Below are 16429 nucleotides of genomic sequence, written 5' to 3'. Positions count from 1 at the left end.
TTACAGCTGGCTGGTTCATTGGAGGCATCCTGAGGGCCTCGACCCCCCCAGAGGTCCTGATACTTCCTGATAAAAGCTTCGCTCGTGATGATTTCCTCTTCAGCTAATCCGGTTAGTGTGTGTGCATTCTGGGGAAGGCTCTCTGTGCGGCGCCCCGGACTGATGCGGTGTAAGGCTACATGTAAACTCCCTCCCTCGTCAGTGTGGGAGGATCAACCGGTCCAAGGTGAACTCCACCTGTTCCCAGTTCTTCCAAAGCAGCACCAGGACGGACACGCCCACGCAGGTGAACGCCATGTGCAGGCGGCTCCGCAGCAGCGGCGCGGTGAACTTCGCCGCCGTGGAGACGCACACCAGGAGGACGGTGACGATGGCCAGCATGATGTTGATGAGCCTGCCCAGCAGGACCTTGGCGTCGGTGTTTTCCAGCTGAACCGTCTGCTGCTGCTGCTGCTGCTGCAGCTCCAGCTTGGAGACGCGGGTCTGACACGACTCCAGGACCTCCTGCATGGAAACGGTCAGACCAAAGGTCGGGTTAGAGATCAGCCTGGAGCAGCTGGATCAGACCTCAAACTATGCACAACTTTTATTTATGTTAAAGAAAAGAAACCAAAGCTGCAAACAGTAAAAAAGAAAATTATAATAAAGGCATATTTATCATGTCCTACCCTGAATCTTTATCCTGCAGAACAAAATTACCTTGAACCTCTGCTTTGCTCTGTGCTTTAACCACAATAAAATAAACAAAAGCTCCTTCCAGTGAGAACAAAACACTTCAGCTTTAGGCAATAAAAGCCACAACCGGTGATTGTCTCCCAGAGGCTGATAAGGCCAGACCAAAGTACACTTCAAGGTGCATCTGTGGGAGGTTTTAAAAAATTTCACTCATGCAGACTTCCTGCTTCGCTGCACATGTAGCGCCTCGAACAGGAGCTCTAATCTGGATTACAACCCTGTGATCAAAAAGCCCGACGTTGTCCTTTTCCCAGGGCAGGATTAAAACCCGTACAAACATGATTCAGAAACTAAAGGATTTCCCAAAGAGCATCTAAGGTTCCAACTGATTTTTCAGATCCTACTGAAGTTTTCATCATTCATACAAAAATATTCAAACACAAGATTATAAACCCATCTGGAAAGCGATCCAATGGAAGAATGAAGATTAAAAGGGTCTTTCTGTTCACTGTAAAAACACCTTATTTGTTCTGTATAATCTCAGATTAAGTGTTTAAAAGTTATGAGTCTCTACAGAGATGCAGGGTTCGTTCTGGACGAGTTATAATATAGATTAGGGCTGAAACTATTAATCGGATTAATCGTGATAATTGACATAATCGCCAACTAATTAAGTAATCAAAAAATCGTTAACTGGAGTAAAGAGACTGTAAAATATTGTCTTTACCTGAAAGAGCGACCCACTTAGAACCGTAATTATATCAAAATTGCAAAAAAAAAAATACATTAACATTTTGAATTTTAGATAAAAAAGAAAACATCTTCATCTGCTCTATCCAGCACTCCTTTCACCTTGTTTTATTTCGTAAAAAAATCTGCTTTAAGGAACCTTTGGCTATCCAATTATTAATTGATTATTGAATTAATGTTTGTCAGATTAACGGACTTGCAAAAATAATAGTTTCAGCCCTAATTAAGGTCAAAAACTAGAAAAAGGATACTGTTATAACTTATTTATCATATTTACTGCTAAGGGTCACCTAATCAGTAAAGTAAAGGTTGGTTTGACTAAATGTTCCAATGTTGTGACACATTCACTGCATCCAGCAGCATCTCAGGTTACCTGGATGTCCCTGGCCCTCTCGTAGGCTTGGTAGGCCACCTTCTCCTCGATACTGGCCAGCTCCTGCTTCAGATTACTGGTCTCGTGCTGGTGGAGCTCCGTCAGGTCATTTAACTGGTCCTCCAAGCGCTCATACCTGGCAGACGGACGTCCACGCGCATGCAGAGTGGTTGGAGGAGAGAGGCAGAAACAATGCATAACTGAGCGAGTGTGTGGGCATAAACCGTGCAGCAGTTTATCTGCTGCGGTGACGACGCTGCGCTGAATGTTTGGCCTTGGTTGACTTAGCAACAGTCAACTGGTTTGTGTGTTTATTTTTAGTTTGCTGCAGCTTTTTAGAATAACCATTAAACTGTCAACACTGTTAGAGCACCCATGCAAACAGAACCACCTGGGTCTAATAAACTGGATTCTCATCAACCTGCCTGATGATTTAGATCCAATATTTCTATTCTATGCTATTCTCTGTTTATTGTGTTGCTATTACTTCAAATAAATAAGCAAAGATGTGAAATCATTTTAAATCAAAGATATATTTAGAACCCGTCACTCATCTAGTGGGAATCTACTGCGAGGAAACGTTTTTCGGAGTACCACAGCTGCCATAAAGCAGCCACAACCAGTCAGGTTGGTTTGAACTGAGCTGCTGAATCCAGGTTAACTGATGGTTATATCTGCTGCTGGGTCACCAGACTTAAAAAGAGTAAAAAGACGTAAAGATTCAGCATTTTTCCACAGCTCTCCTTTATCAAAAACTAGTAATTAAGGTTACTTTAATTATATTAGTTGTAAACTAATGATGTAAAATATTTTAAAATCATATCCATAAATATACTAAATAAACTAGTTATACTAGTAATATTCTTAAATATAAAAAAACTACATATGTTTACTGAGTTTATTGATGAAATAATTCTAGAAGTTTACTAAAAATATACATTTACATTGTAAAATGCAAAATTCAGCTAAATAAAAACTAAACAGAATTCCAATATCATTTATTTGTTGTTTATGAGAAGATGGTAGTTAAAATGAGTCAAAACTGAAGTATCTGAGAGTGTTGGAGGCTTATGGAGATAAGTTTGATCTCATTGGCTGATTCTTGGCGGTGGGTGTGGCCAAACAAGTCGGGTTGCTGTTATCACCTATCCAAGCTTTTTACATCATTGCAGAGTTGTTGGGTTAAATGAGGAGACTGGTTGATAAATTCAACATCAGTATTTTCCCCATTTCAAGAGTCTAAGAGTGTATATATTCAGTAAACATGATTATTTCATTATAGCAATAAAGTAGGGACTCATTTAAATATACCTTAAAGTATACTTTCATAAACTATAGCTTTATTGCAAGTAAATTCATGCATTCATAAAAGACTACTTTACCTAAAAGTGTGCTTTTGTATGCTAAGAGTAGATTTTCCAGTTTAATGGAAGTTAAATAAAGGTACAGCTGGAAGAATGAATTAAGTACACTTTAAAGTAAACTTAAAGTGTTTCAGTCCTAAGAAGTTTATTTTAAACTTCTAGTTTACTTGCATAAGTGAATTTGAAAATATGAACTTAAAGTAAACCGGTTTGGTGTTTTGATCTCATGTTTAGGGATCTGGATTTCGTGATTAGCTTAAAGAGTTGAAGTTGCTAACGGGATCCATCCTCAGGTGTGCATCCTGATACTAGGGGTGTAAATAATAATCATTTTGTATCGATGCATCGATCCAACAGCCGACGATCATCGACAAGTCCGCTCCTGGACGTAATTCTCCCTCCCGTGCTGCGGTGGCGCTAAACCTATTTTGCCCTCCTACCGCGCTTCCTGGTTATACTCTTACAGCAGTGTGTCACAGTGAGCTTGACACAGACATTTTTAAATTATGCTCAACATTGAAGCGTGGTCTGTGCTACACGCTGTGGGTCTAGATACGTCCGAGGCGGTGAGGAAGTGGGGGCGAGTTTAGTCCGACGATGGAGGGACATGAGGACCAAAAAGAGCGTGATTCTTGCGCACCTCACTCTTCTAGTGGGTCAAACTTCAAGAGTTGTTTTCCGCAATTTCAGTCATAAAAACAAAACAAGCCGGCCTCCTGTCTGCGGCACTGTTTGCGATCAGCTACAATTTGGGAGAGGAGCAGCAGAGCGTCTGTGGAGGGGGCGGGACGTCTGGAGGCGAGGTATTGCATTGCACTCATTGCACAGATTTTGTAGCCTCGTGAGACCATCCTGATCTCGCGAGCTTTTAAGACTTTACTCGCTAAGCAGTCTGGAGACTCTCAGTTGAAGAAAATTTGGAGCCGTTCACCAAACGAACGTCCAATCAGCGTTGGCTTTGAGGCGGGTTGAGGTGTGACGCAACGAGAAGCGCGACAGTTCNTGCGGTCAGCTACAATTTGGGAGAGGAGCAGCGGAGCGTCTGTGGAGGGGGCGGGACGTCTGGAGCCGAGGTATTGCATTGCACTCATTGCACTGATTTTGTGCAGTATTTTCTGATGCAAAGCCTTTCAGAATCTATAACGCAGGGCTATTATTATTTCTCAGTGAATGAGGTTTTAATAGGAATAGGTAGAGTGCAACTTTTCTACTTCTGTTATTTGCTGTTGTTTCAAAAAAAAAAAAAATGCATAACGATATTACAGCTTTCATTGATTTATTTCAAATTTGAAACATTGTCTAGCCTGTAAGGTGTAAAAAAAAAACACGAACCAATGAATCGAATCGAATCGTGGTGTATTCTTGAGTATCATAATAATCGAATCGTTGGGTCAGGAAATCGATACTGAATCGAATCGCCATGATGGGTGTTATTTACACCCCTACGTGATACCGTGTGTGACCATAGCAGCTGTCAGTGTGTGAGAGAGGACTGGTTCTGTAGAACTATGGGGACCGGATCAGAACCTCAGTGCTCACCTGTATCTCTCCTCCTGCATCACCTGAGTAAAATAGGTGTAGTCTCTTTTGAACTGCGTGTTCATAGCCTCCATGTCCTCAGCCAGCTGTGCCTGAGCATCCCGGACCTCCCGCACCATGTCCAGCACCTCCACTAGGCGTCCGTTGGATTCGGACCTCCCAGGACCTCCCGACCCGGTCCCCGAGCCTCCCGCCGGGTTCCCGTTTGAATCGGCCGATGCGGACGTCCCAGTGGAGCACTCGTCGTCGCTCTGGTACTTTGTGGGTTTAGCGACGATGGTGGCGCTGCCGCTCAGGCCCCTGGAGGCGCCCTCCGCCTGCAAACCCGTCCCGCCCTCCATAGAGCTCTTCAGGTGGGCGATGTTGTCGGCGCTGCCGAACTTATTCCTGATGAGGTTGGCGATGTCCCGCGGCTTGTTGAAGAAGAACGGCGGCGAGAGCGACACGCCGGGCCCGATGGTTTTAACTTTGTCCAGGGTGGGGTGACGCCCGGAGGAGCTGATGTCCCGCAGGCTGCCCTCCTTGCTGTGACTCCCCGACTCTTTGCTGCTGCCATCTTTGTGGCTGTGCTTCCCGTTGCTCTCTCTGTCCTTCATGCGCTTGTGGTACTGCTCCAGCTTCCTCTGCAGCCGAACGATGGAGTGTGCAGACTTCTGGTTCTTCTTCTCAAACACCTGACGGATCCGGGACACCTGCTGCTTGTCGGCATTGTTCACCAGCTTCAGGTACTCCGCCACGTTCTGATCCCGCGCTTCCTGCTCCACCTTAATCTGCTCCGTCACCTACAGACAAACAAGGAGGATGGAGATTTACATTTTAGGTAAATAAGATCAATGTTTAAAATCATGAAATTTTCCTCTTCATTAAACCGCTGCTAAAGTTTTCGGGTCCAACACCTTCAGGTCGTGTTTATAATATAAACATAATGATGAATTTTCTCTAAAACACTTTGCTGTTAAGGAGACAAAATGCATTTAAAAATACAAGAAGAAAATAATTTTATTTCTGTTTCTTACCCGTTTTAATCTACAGAGTCATAAAAAAATCATAACAATTAAAGCTCCAACTTAACTTAAAAAAGGCTTTATTCCAAAATATTCTGCATTTTGTAGGAATTTTCTGAATATAATCCATTTCTGAATGCGGCTGTTCCATAACGCCTACTTTACAGCTGTGTTCACACAGAAAGCTGCAGACTGCCTGGACACGTGTGACCCCACCTTGAGGATCTTCTGCTGCAGCTTGTCAATGCCCAGCGCTCCCTTTGTAAAATCCACCCCGATGCCATCGACTCCAACGCTGTCCACCACATCCAGGTTGGACTCCGAGCCGCCACGGCGAATGGGCACCGGGATGCTGAGGATGTTGGCATCCAAGCCGCTGCGCTCTGCCTGTGGACACAGAGCAGTTCTTTTATGATCCATCAGAAGCTTCTGGCTATTTTAGAGTTACACAGACATAAGTAAAATAATCCCCCTTTTTGAAAATTTACCAGTTTAGTTACATTTAATAGAGCTGCAACAAGGTAAACCAATAAAAAATAATTATTAAAAGGCAGATATTACAATCTATTATCTGTGACTCGCCATGTCTCAGAGCCGTTTGCTTCACCTGCAGAACTTTCGACTCAAATAAATCAGAATCAGAATCAAGTTTATGCCAAGTAGGTTTGCACTTACAAGGAATTTGACTTGGTGTTGTTGATGCAGACAAAAAACAAAAGATAGAATATATATATTTATATATATACACAGAAGCTATATACACACAGTAGACTATACGTTAATGTAACGCAGAAATCCTGAATGGGGAAAAGAAACATTGTCCAGTGTCACGGGCGGCTCTTGGCCTTGTTGATAAGGCCGGGAAAAAACTGTTTTTGTGACGGGAGGTTCTGGTCCTGATGGACCGCAGCCTCCTGCCAGAGGGAAGTGACTGAAATAATCTGTGACTGGGGTGCGAGGGATCAGCCACGATCTTCCCTGCACGCCTCAGAGTCCTGGAGGTGTGCAGCTTCTGGAGAGATTGCAGCCAATCACCTTCTCTGCAGACCGTATGACACGCTGCAGTCTGCTCTTGTTGCTCTTGCTGCTCTTGTTCTTAAAGTTTAATAAATAAAAAAAACTCATCCTAAAAGAGAGAGGAAACTCTACAGAGATTAAAAAAATGGTGAAACATGTCAGCTTTAAAAAAGAAAACAGATTCTTTTTTGAGAGATTTTGCCTAAATCGATGAAGATGGAGGGAGGCAGGATGGAGGGAGCTCCACAGCAGAGGAAATCTACATAACGTCGGCCTAATGTTTGCCTGCTGGCTGCTTGATAACTGTGAGTGTGTGCGTTACATTTTCATTCAGTTTAATTAGCTGTTTCTAAATGGGCTTTATAAACAAATCTAAATCGAACTCAATGACGATCATTTGACGACAAAGCTTCAATTTTTATTTGCTGACAAAGTCGGAGCGAAGACACTGGAATGTATGAGAGTCTGCAGCATGAATTAGAGCTAATTTTAGAGCTACTTCAATTCATCTGATTAAGTATTGTTTTGACCTTCTCTCACTGCTGATGTATGGACAAGTGTAGCTGATGTAGAATGGCTGCTCCTCAGTGTCTTTGCACTGGCAATACCCTCTAACTTATCATCAGTGCTGCAATGAAGCGTGGAAAAGGCCCCTGATGCTGCAAGACGAACAAATGGCCACATCTGTGAAGAGCCATGTTCAGCACTAGATGGACGGTACATTATTTATGATAAGTTCCCTGGTTGAGCAGAGGTGGCCTTGAGGAGCGACACTGTCTAACAGATTGAGAGGTAAAATAAAAGCGCCTTTAAGTAAAAAGGTTGGTGGATGGGCAGGTAGTTGCGTTAACGTTTTCAAACTGCAAAAACGACCTCAAAATGAGTAAAAATGTCCTAAATTAAGTGTATTTACCCTTAATTTGAGCAGGTTAATAAGATGATTAGTATTTTTCTCTTAAAATAAGCTATCTAGATATTATGCACTTGAAATACGACAATGCAATTGTTTTTTTGTCTTGTATAAAGTTTTAATTGTCTTGTTCCATTGGCAAAGTGTCTCACTTCAATCCTTATTTCAAGAAAAAAATGCACAGATTTTAAGAAAAAAGGACTTATTTACTTTTTATTTTTTTGCAGTGCACTAATATTCCAGCTGCTGAATATGCACCTCCTGCCGACCGGCGGGATCCACTTCTTGGTTTGGAAGTAGACGAGAACAGAGCAAGCAAAAGTCCAGTCCAGAGAGAGCCAGCCTTAGCCAGAGGCATGCAGACATGCTAACATTTTTGCATTGCAATGCAAATTTCCGGACGAAATGGGGTGAGTAAGTGCATCAGCGAAGATGTGTCATAGTGCCTTGGAAGGTCATGTTTACTTCTCTTCATTTATAGTGTTGAAACCGATCTTGTTTCTAGGTTTTCTGATGTGCAATTCTTGTTTAAACATGTACTGTATGTATCACTCAAACAGCTCAGAGCCTTTGAACGACAAGAAAAACACCTTTTTTTTGCATCGCCTAGTAAAGAAATTCCCTATACATGTGTTTATATTTTTGTTACATTCATTGTTTAGTGAGGCTATCAAATTATATCATTATCTATAGACAGTAATTCAGATAACATGACTAAATGTGAAAATGTTTTACTATGCAGTGCATATCTCAGGTTGAAGCAGTGAGGAATGAATTGACATCTATTCAAAGTGCAGCAAATGATGCATGAGCAGAGAAAGAAAACAAGAAAAAAAAAAACATCAAGGCATTCATGCAGATTTGAACAAAGGCTGCCGATGAATGAGGCTCTTGTTTGGTTTTAAAGTAAAACTCTGCAGCACCGACCTGCTGCATCAAATGACAGATGCGTTTATGTGGCCTAGAAAAGCAGGGTTTCTATTACATCTATGTTTCTTAATGAGTACACCTACAATCACGACAACCGTGGAGCAGCTCAAGAATGCAGCGTGTGAATATCAGATATGAGGGATCTTCAGTTTAGAGGGTATATAAACAGGACAAAAAAAGGCAGTAAATCTGTTTTAGGGCTGCAGAACAGACACTCAGTGGAGCAGCCAGATGCCCCGGAGCTCCAAACACATAGCCTCGGGTGACTTTTGTTCTCTGCACAGACAAAAGCAGTGGATTACATAAGAAAACCTAAAATATTACTAATTCCGGTTGCTAGGGAAGCAAAGCAAAGTACACAGATCCCAGAGAGCTGCTGACATCCCCCAAAGGCGGCTTTTTTTTAATGTGCCCCTTCCCTTTCTGTCCCCCTCACACAGAGACAAGCTGAATACGTGACGCTGTAATTGTTTCGTCTCGTGGCTTAAAGCAGAGTCTGTGGCGCAGCCTGCGGAGTCAGCATTCATCACGGCGAATAACATCCCTGAAGCATCAAAGCAACGCCGCAGCATCTTTTTATCAAAACACAGACGTGTAAGTTCACCGCTTTGGAACGGGATAGTGGTGTTGTCACTGCAAACACTGTAAGATCATCCCTCATTATCAGTTAAACGCAGGACATGACAAACAAACCTGTTTGCACATTATTAAAACCATTGCGTATGTTGGGAACGGCTACACAGTTTTATCCATTTCTTTAAAGCTTTATTAAAGTAATCAATCTAAAATAAAGGCTGTTGTTTACAGTGAGGGATGCCTGGTAAGCAAAACAATTTTTTATGAGAAAAAAAGGCCCATAGTTGAAGGTTTACAACCCACAGTGGAGTTTCCGAGTTTGGCAAACACCCAAGTAAACACTAGAGCTGTAAGAGTGCAGAAAAAAACAAACAGGAACTTTGTTTACTACAGTTAGCAGTTGTAAAATAAAGCAGCTGAACATTAAACTGATAAGGATGGATGAAATATTATTTCGTTCTACTGTTTTTATTTTATTTGCCCTTTTGATGGTGAAAAAGCCTCTTTTAAAAACAGGAAGTGAATACTTTCTTTTGTCCCATACACAAATAGAGTTTTATATATGTCAAACTTGTTTCCCATCCACAAAAGTTTTAAATGATGTATATTTTGAGATGGGAATATGTTGCAATCACAAAAGGGATGGAGTAAGCACATTTCCTATCATCTATGTAAATGTGGCCGAGATTCTTGGAAGTAAACAGGAGGAATTCTAACTTTCCGTGATACAATCACTTTTAACCACAGGTTCACAAACCAACTTCAATTTTAGATATAAGAGAAGGAATAACCTGAGACTGGGGGAAGCAGAGAACACAGTAAAAGACTATTCGGAGAGAAGGCTTGAACAGGGAGTAAACAGCCAGACCACCAAGGTGACTCCAGCTGTTTGGAAATAGATGGTTAGGAGATAGTAAAAGGTTTGGTTTTTACCGGCTCTCCTTTTAAATACAAAATATCTGCTGCTCTTTCCAAGCTATGATGCTGAGTCATGATATTTAGCTGCAGCTGACAGAGACTCAGCGAAACATAACTGCCAGAAACCTGAGCACTAGCAATGTTTCCATCCACTATCCTACAGGACTGAGGATGGAAATTAGCCTTGAGCTAAGTCCAAGTGTATTTATAACTCCTGCTGTTCATTAATACATGACGTCCCTTAAAAAAAAAAGTTCAAAATTTATATCGCCAACAAACTAATATCGAAAAACATATTTAGACCTTCGTCTAAAATATCAGATACTGTATAAGGAAGCTAAGAATCCTGCACACAGTTTGCAACAACAGCTGAGTGCAAAACTTTTTATCTCCTTAATTTATGTTTTATTCAAAATAATATGTTTACGCTTAAAGTTTTTAAATTAATAGGTCAGTTATTATCATAGCTATTGCTGATATTGTTCCCAGCTTCAGCTGATCAATAAACTCTCCTTGTAGCTCAGATAATAGACTTTAAAATCCTTCTGCTCGTCTTAAATGGATCAGCACCTTAATACATAACAGACCTGTTGTCAGTGTATGAACCTCCCAGACCACACAAGTCTTCTAGTTCCAGCCTGATCTGTTCACCCAGAACTAGAACCAAACATGGAGAAGCAGCATTTAGTTCCTATGTTCCTATTTGAACAAACTCCCAGAAGACTGTAAAAGTGCTGAAGGCCTGAGCTCTTTTAAGTCAAAGTTAAAAAGCTGCCTTTGATTGTTTAAGTTAAACTGTATTATTAGTTTAAGGTTTTTGTTTTACTTATGTTTTTTTTTTTATCTTTATTTACTTTCATTCTGCTTTCAATTTTCTTCTATTTTACCATCTAATTCAAGTAAAGCACTTTCAATTGTCCATGTATTGAATTGGGCTACGGAAACAAACTTCCCTTTAGGAACATCACTTGATGAATCCTTTTCTAACATTCAGTATGACAAAACTAGTCATAAAAGTATGTATTGTTACGACCCCCTGTTGGTCAAGGGGAGTGTGTGCATAAACATATAGGCAGAAACCATTAAGTTATTATAAAATGATCATTTATTTTTTGGTAACAAGAGGTGCAAGCAATAAAAAACAACAAAAAGAAGGGTGTATGAGGGTGCTGTTAAAATAAAAGTTAAATGAAAGAGATCCTCAAAAGGATGTGCCTAACTATACATTTAAACAGACTACACATAATGAAACTAACATTATGTGTGGCAATCAGTGAGGACTCTGGCCCTAATTCCACCATCTTTCTAGCCTCAAGCTACTAAAGACACATAAGCCAAACAAAAAAAGATACTGGCACAGGCTACTAAACACAAACCCAAATGGGTAACCATAAACTTAAATGAGCCACTCCACTAAACACACACAGCTGCTAACTAACAATGTCTGGTTCAAACGAGGCTCACAAGCCAAACTGGCTGTGACAAGCTGCCTCAATCAACTGGTGGGCTCGCCTTATGAGCAGGAAGTGATTGCAGGTGGTGACGAGCCATTGGTTGAAGGTGGAAACGAGGGAACCAATGGATGGGACTGAGGTTAGATCCCCAGAAACCAGGAAGTAGGCGGGTCTTTCCACAGGGACATGCAGCCTACTTTAGTACGCTGCAAAAACTATCTCAAAATGAGTAAAAATGTCTTAAATTAAGTGTATTTACCCTTAATTTGAGCAGGTTAATAAGATGGTTTTCCAATGGAATTAGTATTTTTACTCTTAAAATAAGCTATCTAGATATTATGCACTTGAAATAAGACAATACAATTGTTTTTTTCTTGTTTAAAGTGTAAATTGTCTTGTTCCATTGGCAAAGTGTCTCACTTATTTAGATTTTATTTTTTTGCAGTGTAGAAGTGAAAAAAAAAACAAAAAAAAAACGAAACAAATATGAACGCGACAGCCATGACAGTATGATTTTTGCTGATATCGTATCGGTATCTGCCAATACCACAAGCTGCAATACTTGTATTTGAATTTCAACATTTTCAACATTTTTCCCAGAATATTCTACCCTCTAACCGCAGTTTTTGTCACCAGCGTTTCGTTCTCCACTGCTGTGAATTACAGGGAATCTAGGTCTCACTAAAAAGCAATTTAAAATTTTTCCAGAGAGTTATCTCGCTAATATACTGACTCTCAGATGTTTCTCTTGACCACCTCCTTCTCTCTGAAAAAATCAATCTTAGCAGGCTCAAATTGTAGCTTGAGGCTTTACTATAACAGCTTTTGTGTTTGGATCCAAAAGTACCTTCATTCTGCTGTGATCCCAGCTATCTATTTTCTCCTTTTAAAAAGATAATAAAAACAAACAGAAGAGTTCATTCTTGGTTTGAGTTATCAGAAAGGATGATAAGCATGATAATGAAAACGTGGCTGAAATATTCATAACAGTCCCTCCATGGCTGCCTGTCAGACCCAAACACCCGTGACGCCGTGTGCAATTCCCCAGCTTCCCCTGCATGCATTTAAAAGTAGGTCTGAGGGCACACATAGCGAGCATATGTCTGAGAGGACACGCGTGCCCGTTTTACAGAGCAGATATCTGGTCACTGCTTATGATGTGACCTCGGTATGCACCCTGGGCATTTGGAGAGTTATACAGATGGGCAGACATGGAGCCAAAACACACACAGGCATTTCTCCACTGGGAAATCAGAGGAGTGTAGACGGATACTGTTAATATAAAATGAAACACAAAAAGTCTTTCTTTTATGAGAGCGCAGTGGTTTGGGAGGAGAACAGACCATAAATGCCATATTGCTACAAATATATAGAAAATGAACTCTTTTGCTCCAGCACGAAGACAACAACAACAAAAAAAAGCTAACATGAAATTTAAAACCCTATTGGCTCATAATTTTAATTTATCATCCAGTTGCTGTGATGTGGAAGGTTTAATGTATGAAAATATTTTGCTTTAGTGAGCAAAAAAAAGAAAATTCCCCTTTTAACTTAAGATACCATCAGAAACGGCGTTTTCTGCACCTAATAAGGGTGCAAAATGAAGAAGTGGACAAAAATATTATATTTTCCAAACTGAATGAAAGCAATAAAGAGATTGTAATGGATAGTGAACCATTTAAATTCACTTTTGCAGACTATTTATTGCAAATTATTTAAAGGATGTTGCAGATTGTTTAATATTTGTCTGTTTTGATTAGCACTGGTGGTTTGTATTTTGTTTAATTGTATTTGCTCTTTGTAAAGTTTTGTTGTTGTTTTTTTTTGTTATGTACCTCATGGGCTGCCGTAGCTAAATGAGGGCAGACCCTATAAAAGCTGGCAAATCATTGTATCAATGAATGACTTCAACAAACTGTCAGAGATGTGCTTGGCACTATAGCGTTCCCTGGTGAAAGCAGCGAGGTACGTTTTATTTTGTTGTTTGTGTGTTGTAAGTTAATGTTTATATTCTAATATTTGTATATCTGTTTAGTTTTCACAGTGATTATGGTGACTGAGGTAAAACAAGATGTAGAGATGACTCATGGTCCACATCTAAGAAAAATAAACAAACCTTGGAAATCACCCGTCCAGACCGCGCTTTAATTGAAGTGCTGCTACAGAGATAAAAAAGGATCATGAGGCCTTTAAATATTTAAGTCAATAGAACAAAACAGCTAAAAAGCTTTGGATGAAAATTTAAAGTTATTGCAGCACTAAGAAAGAGCGTTTCATTTTATTTTAACAACTCTCAGAGGTTTGCAGCAGTTTGTACTTAATTTCCTTTCAGTTTGTCCAATAAGAGGATATTATTCCATCTCTCTGGAGGACATGCTGTCAAATCGATATGCAAGTCAACTGGTGATAAAACACGGCTCATTTAAAGCTGCCTGAAGCAATCTTTTTCAGCTAGGTTGCTATGGATAAAATATTTATTAACTTAAACTTTTTCACATCCACCCGAAAACCTTCTGACTCTTTTAGCAATTAATTTCTTTATTCCATTTTTTAAATAAAGGTCAGATATGTGGAGCCCAAGACTAATAATGGTTCTGTGGGGAGATTCTCCAACCTGAGCCGTGCATCTCTGCAGCTCCTCCAGAGGTAGTATGCACATTTTTACGGGTTCTCTGATTTTCAGCTTCCCTGTCTGGTTCGGCTTGTTTAAAGTGCAACCTGGGAGTCATTTCCTGCCTTTAGAACTTTACAACCTTAGTGTGTAAGAACAAAGACATCAAATGGTTTTATATTTGAAAGAAGGATACAGGTTTTGTTAATTTTGAGTGAAGTTAGTTCCAAATTTGTTGTCTTTCTTCAGTTTTGTTTCCTGTTTTTTAGGTAATAAACTGAACCGAGCTTGATGCGGAAAACAGGTGCATCATTTCCCTTCTTTACAATGATGCACTATGCATTGGTCTATCCCAATAATATACATTGAAGTTTGTCAAAGCCTAAGACTAATAATGGTTCTGTGGGGAGATTCTCCAACCTGAGCCGTGCATCTCTGCAGCTCCTCCAGAGGTAATATGCACATTTTTACAGGTTCTCTGATTTTCAGCTTCCCTGTCTGGTTCGGCTTGATTAAAGTGCAACCTGGGAGTCATTTCCTGCCTTTAGTACTTTACAGCCATAATATGTAAAAACAAAGACATCAAAAGATTTTATATTTGAAAGAAGGATACAGATTTTGTTAATTTTTAGTGAAATTTGTTGCTTTTCTTTAGATTTTTTCCTGTTTTTTGATGTGGAAAACAGGTGCATCATTTCCCTTCTTTGCAATCATGCACAATGCGTTGGTCTATCCCAATAATATACATTGAAGTTTGTGGTTGTTGTCTAACAAAGGTAGATGAATATCCTTTCATGGTCCAGTAAAAGCTACAATATAAGGCAGAGGCAGGATCAGCGTGGGAGAGTAGTTTGCATCAGGTTTCTGTATTCAAATAGGAAGATTAGAAACATGAGCTGTAGCATGTGCACTGTAGGTGAAAAAGAGGTAGAGTCTGGGTCTGATGCGGCTCATATGGCCTCAGGGAGCAAGACGCAGCCTGGCAGCAGAAATACAGGAAATCACCAGGGGAAAGAGCTCCTTTAGATGCTCCTCACACAGTATTTCTATTCTGGCCTCTAATCCTTTTGCTGATTTTCAGCCAAAGGTGGAAACAAATCCAAAAATAAGGAAACCATCCCTTGTGAACAACATAATCCCTGCCCTGTCACTGGTTTAATCAGCAACGACATGTAGATGGAAAGCTACGGCATTCCATCAAAAACCAATCGGCCGCTGTCTTATGGACAAATTGTTCCAGGACATTTTTTACTATCCCCTCCAGGCTGTTTGTGGAAAATTTACAGCCGCTTTTAAATAAAATAAGTGCCAAACATCAATGTTTAGTATCAACAGCAGTGTCACCGAAGGCTGCAGCAAAGAGACTTAACCGCAGTGATGAATATTAATGCGGAAATAGGATGATAGAGTAAACGTTCAGGTTACAGAGAAGCAAAGCGATACGTGATTTTACAGCACAAAACAAACAGATACGGTTCATCAAATTTCAACCAATCAGACCTCAGTCATGATAAATAAATACAGCAGAAAATATCAATAACAGTTTATCTGTGTTGGAGAGAAAAAACAACTAATTAGGTACACTTGATTCTGGGACAAATGAGCGCTTAAAGCAGTGAGTGTGACAGATTACACTACATTAGTCATCCATTAGTCGGCCCAAACCCTGCGTGGGGCCATGCTCTGTCTGAACCAGTGAGCCAGATTAATGCTGGCAGAGCTAAACTAGAGTGTTCGGGCGTTGGGCAGGAAATAATGGGATTGGGCGAATCCCGATCAGGAGATTTAGAGGACGAGGTGTTTATAAGTGGGTTACTATAGACAATGGCGGGAAGCTGTCACGTTAACATAATGTCATGTGTTGTAACCGTCTAACGCTTGGATGGAGGTGGAGAGCAACACTTTGCTGACAGAGAGGCTTAAAACAAACAGACAGAGAAGAAACCATAAGCAAACTTAGTTTATATATCAACATTAGACTTTAACACATGTGTAGCAATACTAAGTGCTGGATTTCCAGAACCAGCATCAGTGCTGCTTTGAACAACAGCTAGGTTTGATAAATTAGAACAATTACTAAAGGGTCTATCGATGCAAAATCTAATTTTTTGAGCTTTTAACGGGTATAGTGCTATTACTGTATCCAAATTACGCCCAAATTAGTATTTCATAATTCTGCTCCCTAATGAGCAGCTCCTCCCTGTCCTGAACAACTGGGTTCTAGGTCGAGCTGTTAACCGCAACTCCAGGAAACACCATACGATTAGCCTCGTGAGACCAACCTGATCCCGCGAGCTTCAATCGCAAG

The 16429-nt window shown here is 40.5% G+C and overlaps 1 protein-coding gene across 2 annotated transcripts in view; it reads right to left on the bottom strand.

Moving 5' to 3' along the window:
- The window catches only part of tmcc3 (transmembrane and coiled-coil domain family 3), a 63941-nt gene continuing 47512 nt past the window's right edge, over positions 1–16429 (bottom strand). For both annotated transcript variants that reach the window (XM_015376502.1, XM_015376510.1), the window contains exons 2-5: positions 5922–6092; positions 4702–5483; positions 1799–1934; positions 1–504 (exon numbers count right to left, since the gene is read on the bottom strand). In XM_015376502.1, coding sequence (XP_015231988.1) covers positions 199–504; positions 1799–1934; positions 4702–5483; positions 5922–6092 — 1395 coding nt within the window. In that variant the 3' untranslated portion in view covers positions 1–198. The remainder of the gene's footprint in view (positions 505–1798; positions 1935–4701; positions 5484–5921; positions 6093–16429) is intronic.

Source organism: Cyprinodon variegatus, unplaced genomic scaffold, assembly GCF_000732505.1.
Source record: "Cyprinodon variegatus isolate N-32 unplaced genomic scaffold, C_variegatus-1.0 Scaffold7, whole genome shotgun sequence".
Classification (NCBI taxonomy): domain Eukaryota; kingdom Metazoa; phylum Chordata; class Actinopteri; order Cyprinodontiformes; family Cyprinodontidae; genus Cyprinodon; species Cyprinodon variegatus.
This window is presented reverse-complemented; position numbering and strand designations above follow the sequence as displayed.